This window comes from Vespa mandarinia, unplaced genomic scaffold, assembly GCF_050613455.1.
Source record: "Vespa mandarinia isolate Hongniang unplaced genomic scaffold, ASM5061345v1 scaffold_57, whole genome shotgun sequence".
NCBI classification, from domain to species: Eukaryota; Metazoa; Arthropoda; class Insecta; order Hymenoptera; family Vespidae; genus Vespa; species Vespa mandarinia.
This window is the reverse complement of record NW_028197191.1, coordinates 227,059-238,036: the sequence shown is the minus strand read 5'-3', so window position 1 is coordinate 238,036 and position 10,978 is coordinate 227,059. Positions and strand designations below refer to the sequence as shown.

The 10,978-nt window shown below is 26.9% G+C and overlaps 1 protein-coding gene across 1 annotated transcript; it reads left to right on the top strand.

Moving 5' to 3' along the window:
* The first annotated feature begins 4,578 nt into the window (after positions 1-4,578).
* On the top strand, positions 4,579-9,412 carry LOC146872083 (fatty acyl-CoA reductase 1-like). Its single transcript, XM_085664411.1, has 4 exons — positions 4,579-4,597; positions 5,943-6,235; positions 8,080-8,328; positions 9,329-9,412. The coding sequence occupies exons 1-4, from the start codon at positions 4,579-4,581 to the stop codon at positions 9,368-9,370; spliced, it is 603 nt and encodes a 200-aa protein (XP_085520537.1). The 3' UTR covers positions 9,371-9,412.
* Positions 9,413-10,978: the final 1,566 nt, after the last annotated feature.

Here is a 10,978-nt window from a genome sequence, read left to right as displayed (position 1 = left end):
TTAAACTTTGAAATTCTTCGTATTTATTATTTTCAAACCTACGTGATTATATTGAACTTGACAAATGGAATCTTCATAAAAGTCAAGAAATTGCTGAACATTTTATTAATTGTAAATAACACTCTAAGAAGTTACTAAAGAATTGTTAATGTTGTCGAATGGCAATAATCATTTAACATTAATACTAAACGGTTTGCAAAATTATCACATACGCAGTTGTAACATTTCAGTTTTACATATTAAAAAAGTTTGATTGATCGTCTGAAACAATTTATTATTTGTGTTTTCAAACATAATTAACATAAATTTCAATCTAATCGTTTCATAGTGTTGCAATTCATTCAGAAAAAAATATAAAATCGTAACAAATAATATTGAATAACTGGAATAATAAAAATACATATATCATAAAATTCATTCATTTATAAAAATAACAAGCTGCAATAATATATTTACATCAAGATAAGAAAATTAAAAAAGAAAAAAAAAGTTGTATTGCCATTCGATTGAAAAAAATTAAAATTATCACATAAATAGTATACAAGGTGTCCCACACAACTGGAAGGTATTAACCTTTCTTACAATTTAAACGATTGACAACAGAAAAAAATATTATAAGTTAATTAGTATTAAATGTAGTTAAATGGTATTAAATGGTGCATAATATGCAAATAATTTTATGTAATTATATGGATCGGATCGTCAGAAAAATCCAACTGTATTTTTTATTTTAATGAAAACTTATATTTTTGACTGGAACAATTGATGTAATTTTTTATGCTCTACATAAAAATATTAACATACTTATGTCCTAAACTAATACGTTAGAAAATTATCTGAATTAAAAGCTTTTTGAATTATTTTGGTCTATCGCTGAGTGTTAATGAACGGGTAATATCATGGGTAATGAATACTTATTAATGAAAATCTTACATTAATATGAGTGATTAATATTAGTAGTCGGTTTGTGTTTACCGGAAAAAATTTAGAAAACTTACAGTGTAAGGCATCCTATATATGTTTTTGTTTCTACCTTCTTATTTTGTTCTCTCGAATTAATCGGAACGATCTTTAAAAGAAACTTGAACTTCATCGCATTAGAGACCATTCCGTTATTGTGTTAATACAATTACGAAGCTAAATCTAAGAGCGGATGACAAAAAAAAACCCGTATGGAAGAAAAGAAAAAAGAACGACCAAAATGAATGAATACGATAGAGAAATAGAGAAGATCTTTACGTGTCTGTTTATGTTTACAATTTCAGGATGTAGAAATGATTAAAATGTTGTTAAAAACAAACGGACAAAATATGATCGTTGTAGAAAAAAATTATAAAGAGATCGACTTGGCATCAGGTGGATTTATTTTTTGATATGTCCAAATAAAAAAAGAAAAATTTGTTTATTAAAGAAATGAACTCATCGTAGAATCACTTAGTTGTTTACTTTTCATCGATTATTGTCATACTCATTCAAATTTGATATTCTTTATTTCGATTTACTAGTATATAGTATTTGATATATTTCGTATTTATTAGTTATCTTAAATTGATAAAGAAATTATTGGTTTAGCAAACCTGGAATGTATATAAAGTTACAAAAAGTCGTTTTTCCTGAAGTAATATGTATGTTAAGAAGTAATATGTATGTAGATAATTGAATTAAAAAAGAAAATAATATATATATATATATTTTTTTTTTATTTGTTAATTTATAATTGTCTATTGTCAAATATATATTAGTACAATAATATGTCTTACTATAATTAATAAATATAATAATAAAATGTGTAAATAATATGTAGTTTTATTTATCATACTCTTATATAAATAAATATATCTTGCTATAATAATAATAATGTTTATTATAATTACAAATTATTATTAAACGCTTATTAAAATGATACAAGTGTAATTAGACAGAATACAAATATCAACTATAGATTCGAATTTGAAATAGAATCAAATGCAAAAAAAAGCAAAAAAATTTTTTTTTCAAATTCTAAGTAAATCAATTTAAACGATATTACTCCTCTACAAAATTCGTGCACTCATTGTCAATTAAATAGATTATATAAGCTTTTATCTTTTCTCATCATCCATCACTATTTTATTTATTTATTTATTTATTTATTCATTTATTCTTTTTCTTTCATGGAATAAATCAAAGACGTCCGATTGTTTAACTAAGTAAATTTTAAATTTATTTAAATAACCTTCCCCTTTGCATTTGAATTTGCGGACGATTCCAAGATAAAAGAAAACGTTGTAAGATACTGTAAAAACTAATTAATGTATTGATTAATTCGTATGTTTTTTCATCGAATTCGAAATAATAACGCGACTGTTAATGACAAATGCAAACAATGAATGTATGCTTGTAAAAAATATTTTTTCTTTCAAGTTTTATTCTCAAATAATGATAAAAAAATTATACACAAATAATGAAAAAAGCTTTACTGTGTAATAAAAAAAATATGTCTATCGTTTATTTATAATATTCACAATAACAAGTAAGAAGAAAAAAAAAATTGTTGATGGATTTGAAAAATGGTACACTAACGCTTTAACCACTGCACTACGAACTAAGTTATTTTGAAGCAGCATGAACAAGTTCTTCAATTATAATTAATTTTTTCTTCGACAAAATGACCAATTTTTTCGAAAATCGTCAAGTGTTTACACCTAAGAAAAAATACGTGTCTGCTAATTTTCCGTCCAATTTCACTGTGTGAAAGCTCATCAAAATCAGAGGCCACTCTATCTAAGATTTTCTTCGTGAATTTTTGATCATGGCGAACCAAGGGAGGGCGGTGTTATTAGTGAAATGATCCAATAGGTTGAACGATCATGATAAATGATTAAGATAGTATAGCAATGAAAATCACATTAAAGATATTTTTCGATAACATTTTTTGTATTTAAAATATTCTATTTCATCCTATTAATTACTTTTTATACGTTTAGAGATCGATATGATGGTAGTACCGATAAAAGTCGACGAAGAAATAAGAAATGGCTGCTGCAAAAATTGTCTCGAGAATTGGTACATCAATCGAATAAATGCTAATTGATACGTAATTCCGACTTCTTTCAATTTATTTATATTTATAAATACTTTTCTTTAATTGACATAAGAACTTTTTATTTTGGTCATGTCAGCCCTTTTTTAAACGCCAAATAATTATAAGTATGATATTAGCAATATAATCAATAATTTTTGTTATATCCATGCACTTTAAAATAGATGGATTTTTCAGTACTTAGTTATAGACATTCGGTCGATATGCCAAAGTTCAAATCATTTATCGCAACAGCCATTTCTTTTATCCGCATTTATCAGAACTCCCATCATTTCTGCTCTTCCAAATCGATTTGCAAACGTATAGATGTACATAAACCTGAAGATATTAAAAACTTCTTATCTCATTAATTTGATTGATTCATTTTGATTGTTTCTTTTTTCTATTTTTTGAAACGAATTTTTCCATTCACCTCACATTAGTGTGGTTGAAGATTGATTAATGATTCTATTAGAAAAAACAATTAAAAAAAAAAATACTATATTCGAATATTACTTACGCATTTTACAGTGTTATGACGTTATTTTTCTTCGTATAATTGAGCGACCAAAAGATCGTTATTAACTCCGATTGGATAAAAAGTAATCAGTTCTTACATTTATGCCTCTATAATATTGTAAAATTATAAATAATGAAAAAATCGTTTGATCTGTCTACGTTTCTAATGTAATCTATGATCGTAATATGCCGTATATTTCTTGTTAAAAGAATTTACGTAAAAGTATAAAATCACTTCCTTAGATTAGATTAAACAAAAAAAAAACGTATTGTTTCTCTTCAACCGAGTAGATATAAATTTGAATTAACTAAATGATACATAGCAGCAGCTCCCTTAAGACTTATAACCTTAATGTTTAATTTGTGGTTTCGTCAGCTATGAACGAAAAATGTTTATCTTAGAATATATTACCATTTTTTAAGTTCGTCCCATTTTTATTAAATAACTCGGTATACATATATATATATATATATATATATATATATATATATATGAATAAATATGAATGCTTCAAAAATAATAGGTGATGGAATATACAGTATTTTAAATACGACTCGTAAAATGACATCTAAGTGACTTCCGTTGCTCTCACCCCTATTTTAAAAAGAGATATGACTTTCAAAACTACCTTTATTACAGTTAAAATTATTCGTAAAAGCAATTGTACGTAAAAGAATAGGTATTAAAAGGTAGATCAAAGTACTTTTAAAATATTTATCAATTTAATCGTTTAATCGAATAACTTTGCACTTTTTAAGATGTACTGCAAGCATAATTGTTGAAATTTTATGAACATAGTTTTACCCATTGAAATAAAATTATAAATTTAAATCTATACGTTATTGTGTCAAGTTTAGATAGATTAAACGGTGGATATAAAAGATAACTATTTCCTGTAATAAAATTCAGTGGAACGGTAAGATTCATTCGAGTAACGTTGGTAGATGACTAATATTGATAACTTCGTGGATTACATAATCCATTCTTGTTCTGCATAATGGTAAATACTTCTGAAAGTAAGTAAAATTCATATGTTCATTAAAAATATCATAATTTTTATTTTACATCGATAGAAAATTTAACAATGTAGAAGTCAAACAATACGATTGTCACATGAAAATCAAATTGTTTCTGATCAAACAATTTTTACTATAATTATAAGCATTCTTCTTATTAATAAATATAATAAGTATGAAACCTTACTATATAATATTAAGGCTTCAAATAATTACAAATTAAATGGTACTGTTACCATTAGATACAATATAAATCCCAAATAAGGAATAGAATTTGAAATAGCATCAATTATAAATAAAATGAAATATAAATGAAAAATAAATCACTTTTCCATTATTTCTACATTGCACGAAATTAATAAGACTGCACTTGCGACGAATATCCAAGATTGAAAAATATTAAAATATTCGCTAACAAGTGTATTGTCAGTGGCTGTGTACATAGATATATACCCCATTAGTATGTGTAATTAATATAATACGACTAACCGATCATTTTAGACCACATTGAGTGTTAACTATATTCCTGCTTTAATCCTCTTATGTATAAGTGTATTTAAATATATAATTCTTGCATATTCGTTTTGTTGTTATACGTAAACGCAAAATAAAATATGTATTAATTATGAATGAATTTCTAGTGGCGATACAAATCAAATTTCCCATCTATTATTTGCTCGATCTGGTGAAACCATACGTGTCGATTTATCTATGGAATAAATTCAAGGTGAATTCTGACCACTGGAAATCATATCTTTTATTTATTCATTGTTAGAAAAGAAAACATATTAAGACAAACGATTAAGGTGAACACCTCAAAGATATATTGCGAGATTTTATTTAATACTTTCTAGTTGGCAAATTATTTTACATTCTGGCGCACTTGAATAACGGTTCGATCATATATAAATACGCATGTATATAAGTAGACACACATATGGAGGTAACGAATTATTTTCAACTGATCACAGATCAAACGATTTTCTAATTACACCTTTATCAGTTTAAAATATTATAAATGAATTAGTGGCCTAGAATATTATAGAAGCATACATGTAATAACAGCCATGATCTTTTTTCATTCAATCGGTATTAATTAAGATATTGTGATAGCTTGATTATATGAACAAAAATCAGTTAATCACGTGGGACTGGAGAATGCTTGAATATTATTCGAAGGTTCGATTATAATATTTTTTTTAATAGAATTATCGGCCTACATATAAGAGAAATGTGGAAGAACTCGTGCTAAAAATTAGAAAAAGAACGATCGAAAAATATATGTTAATATTTTTGTTTACAGAGCGATTTGAAGGAACAGAAATGATGGATGTGTAAATAAAAGAGAATGATCAAGAAACAGCTGTAGCGAAAAAGAATTTGAAGCTTGGAACATCGAACAAATATTCGCCAAATGAAACGCTATCTTCAGTTGAAAACATCCACAAATTAACGACGATACAAACTTTTTACGTAAATCAATATCTTTTTATAACCGGCGGTACAGGTTTTATCAGAATAATGTTGATTGAAAAATTATTACGAGGATGTCCTGGCATAAACTGCATTTACGTTTTGATTCGTAGGAAAAAAGTTAAAAGTGTCTCTAAACGAATGGAAGTAATTGTCGAAAATTCGGTGAGTCCTTCATTTACAATCGATTATTATTTTTATCTTGTGATTAGATTTTCATTCAACTCTATGATTTTATGTCTTCACTGAATAGTATTTATATTTAATACATTTAATAGATACATTTAAGAAGTCAAAAATTGATAAAGAATTTTCAAAAGTCTTCTTCCTTCTAATAAACCGCATTAGAAAGTGGTAGCAGTAAAGCATAATAGAAAGTACGATCCTCAATTGTTTGTTTTCTGTGTCTTTTCTAAAGTTAACGTAAAAAATTAATAGTTAGACGGAAAATATTCTCTACTTAGTTATATAATGACTTTGATGGAAGTCATGTAAAAAATTGCAATGAAATACGTTTCCAAATTTATGAAAAACAATCAAAAAGGTTGGTTTAGAAAAAGGTTTCCAAAGTCGAACAGACTTTTTCTCATACATTAATACATTCACGATCAAGCGTATAAAGCGATATGAACAGCAGGATACCAAGTTTAATTTGCAAATATCTATTGCTGAATACCGCAACGATTTGTCATTTAAATATGTATTCATATAGGAAATGTAGCTTCTTGATATCATACTTTCAATTAATTTTTGCTTAAAATTTAAACGGGAAGTAAAATATTGGATAAAATATTACAGGAAATATTAAACTTAGAAAGAGTTACTTATATTGATGAAATTTATATTTAGCAAACGAATATACTGAATTTTCTAAGGCAAAACTAAATAACATATTTACAGATTTGTTTCAGCTAATAGCTTTACATTGTATAAATAATAACTAGAAATTGTGCACGTTTTATAACGAAATTAAATCAAATTAAACGAAATTGAACAAAAAATTTACCAAGAAAAATTTAATATTTTAATAATAATGTTCTTTCGATATAATGCAATTCGATAAAATATTGAACTTTACATCTATGATTATTTTTTCAAAATCTGAAAATAAATGTTGTAACACTGCGATTTCACTTTTTGCTGATAATCAAGGCATAAGACTACGTTAACGGACTCGAAGCATTAAAACTGTCTAATAAAAATGCATTTAATATTGATAAATAAAATAGACTTCGATTATGTTAAAGAACATAATCACATTTGAAAACATAAGAATATTTAAGCAATTAAGTATGATAAGGCTAAATCTTAAAAGATTGTTAGTTTTCTTTTCACAAGCCTAATAAATATATCTATATTTTTTCTATACATTTTTTATTGGTTAAACGCATCAGAGTTATTTTAGGTACTTTAGCAGATTTCTTGAATCCAACTTTTTTTTTTTTCATCAATCGTATCGTCATTGTTCTCTATTCATGTTTCCCACATTATTTATAATCTAAAAATAATAGAAAATAGTTTGACAGCATAAAAAAATTTGGTAAACGATTTTTAATGCATTAAGATACTCATTCTTTGGAGAGAGAATTCTTAACGAAACATGTCGATATTTACAATTACCTTTAAGACACTGTCGAAATTATATATAAATAGTTATTTGCTGTCTATTTCTATAAATTAGAAATGAAAAAAGAATAATTTAGAAATTTAGAAATCAAATACTAAGGAAGAAAATATAAGATGACACAAATTCATAAATGACAAAAATAGAAATCAACTCGTAACTTATCAATGCTTAATAATAATAAAAATAAATTCGAGATTAGATAGATTCATGGCTTTATTCTGCACTAATATATACACTTTTCAATGCTTTCAACATTTGTTTAACAAAGTGTGTCGAAGATACGACATAGGATCCGACTTTTTAGTCACTCCTCTATTAATAATACATAGGTGTGTATGTGGGACAGGAAATATTTATAAACCTAACAATGAACATTTTTCAGTTATTTAACACGCTGAGGAAGCAGCAGCCAGGATTCCAAAATCGAATAGTAGCGATCGAGGGTGACTGTAGTTTGCCGAATCTCGGTATTTCGACAACCGATAGAGCTAAACTCATACGAGAAGTCTCTATTGTTTTCAACGTTGCCGCTACTGTGCGGTTCAACGAGAATATTAAATTGGCGGCAGCTATTAATGTTCAAAGTCTGAAGGATTTGATACACTTATCTAAGGAAATGTCGGAACTAAAGGTACGCATTCTATTCTTTGTATGAGTGCTAATAACTCTATCATCAATCACTATTTCGGTTATTTTTTATGATAAGAGGAAGAAATCAATTGTTTGTTTCAAAGAAACGTATTATTGTGTGACTCAGTTCCTTCTCTTAGTCACCGAAATTTTTCCAATCGAGGAAATTGACGCTTCGCGATGAAATTATTCAACAAATCTCTTTTATATTTTATTGTTTGTAAAATTCAAATACGGATAATAAAAACGCTTCCTTGACAAAGAATTCACAAGTATTATTATACCTATATATATGGGCATATAAATAAGCTATGAAAAAAAATGCTTCGTGTAGAGGAGTGTAGCATTGAACGTTTCATACGAAATTAATAAATCGATAAGGATTATTTATAAGTATACGCTAATTCAAGCAAAAGATAATTTTTTCAAAAAAAAAGAAGAAATGTTAAGAAAAATAATTTATTAAAGCTATAAAATTGTGAGCAAAAATTCATGTCGAGTGTATATTTTCAAAGAAATTGTAGTCGTCGCAGCGTGATAGCTGAGATCGAGGGGTGACCAACAATTTATGATACTGTGACCTTGTCGAGTCGTTGCGCAAAAAAATTATTATAAAATTTAGTCAGTTAGTAGATACTTGCACGCCTGGATAATATCGAATGTAATTTAACATGACGGACATGGTCGGACTCACTATTTCAATCAATAAATGTTAAGATTTATCTATCACATTTCGAATACATATATCAGTATGTATCCCTATTTAACAAATTTTCTGTGACGTCAAAAATTTGAAAAAATGATTCTGAAAAACAATTGATTAAAGTATGTTCCTTTGAAGCAAAGAATTAGGTTCTCCGTTATTTCTTCGCATCATTAAAATTAGCAAGGAATTGTTTCGTTACATGGTTATTGAGACAGCCTGCACATATTATTAATTATGTAGATCTTTAATTGAATGATCTGACTCTAATAAATGTTTGTTATCTTTTATATTATAGAGTTTCGTCCATGTATCAACGGTTTATGCCAATTGTCTTTAAAATCAGATCGAGGAGAAATTTTATGATTCACCTATGAATGCCGACAAATTCATCGCTTTGATGGAATCTATGGATGAGAAATTGCTCGATGATATTACACCGCAGTAAGTCTATCACCGAATCATAATTTCACGATTGTTTTTTCCTCTTATATTTCCATACAATCGTGATTGGTATTTGTCAAGCGAAACGATTAGCTGAACACGTATACAATCTTCAAAAATCTGAGTTATTTTAGGTACTTTAGCGGATTTTTTGAATACAACTTTTTTTTTTCATCGATCCTATCGTCATTGTTCTCAATTCATGTTTCTCACATTATTTATAATGTAAAAATAATAGAAAGTAATTTGACAGCATAAAAAAATTTGGTAAGCGATGTCCCGATTTTTAATGCGTTAAGATGGGACCTTTATGCTCTCTCGAGAGAATCAATGTCGAAACATGTCGATGTTTATAATTATCTTTAAGACACTTATACATACTTATCTTTGAGATGAATCGCTAAATGTAATCTTAGTACCCGGAGATCTGACGACTAATGCGCTAATTTTTAGTGCCTGTGACATAGCGAATAATCGAAGGTAGCGTCAATTAATCACGTTTAATCGAAACATTTTCGATCAAACCAAATGAAGTTTAGAAATAAATTAAATTACCGCGTATTGTAATCTTTCAGATCTATCGAAGAAATTCCTATTTATAATTACATATTTACGGATAATCCAATCAATTTTACAGAATTCAATCATCCATCAATATTCGTCTTATCATCTTTTATAGAAAAAATGTATTATTAGACTAAAATAAAAAAAATGGCATGCCGTATACTTTCTTGTTCAAGGCTGATTAATTAGGCTAATAGTTTCTAATAGTTCTTATCATTGCAATTTGATTCTACAAAATTATAGATAACATAATTACAAATTATAGACAAATATACATAAATATTCTAAATATATATAGACATATATACATAAATATAGACAAATAATAGATAAATATTCTCTCTCTGAATATGATTTTAGTAATGCTCAGATTACCAGAAAGTTTAATAGAGGCAATTTTTACAAAAATGCTTTTACAGATCTAAAAATAACACAAACTAGTGTTCATTCTTTCTTATTCGACTTTCTAAGTTCGAACATGGGATTAGCATTGCTTCACGTTTTTCGACATTTCATCGAAAACAAAACTGATCTTTCCCTAGATCAATCTTTTTATTAGACAGTTTTAACGCTTCGAGTTCGCTAACGTAGTCTTATGTCTTGATTATCAGCAAAAAGTGAAAACGCAGTGTTACAACATTTATTTTCAGATTTTGAAAAAAAAATCATAGATGTAAAGTTCAATATTTTATCGAATTGCATTATATCGAAAGAACATTATTATTAAAATATTAAATTTTTATTGGTAAATTTTTTGTTCAATTTCGTCTAATTCGACTTTGGAAACCTTTTTCTAAACCAACCTTTTTGATTGTTTTTCATAAATTTGGAAACGTATTTCATTGCAATTTTTTACATGACTTCCATCAAAGTCATTATATAACTAAGTAGAGAATATTTTCCGTCTAACTATTAATTTTTTACGTTAACTTTAGAAAAG

Excerpts from the sequence above, each read along its gene's own strand:
- LOC146872083 (XM_085664411.1), top strand. Across the intron at positions 6,236-8,079 it reads AAGTAATTGTCGAAAATTCG|TTATTTAACACGCTGAGGAA; the intron begins GTGAGTCCTTCA and ends AACATTTTTCAG. Across the intron at positions 8,329-9,328 it reads AGGAAATGTCGGAACTAAAG|AGTTTCGTCCATGTATCAAC; the intron begins GTACGCATTCTA and ends TTTATATTATAG.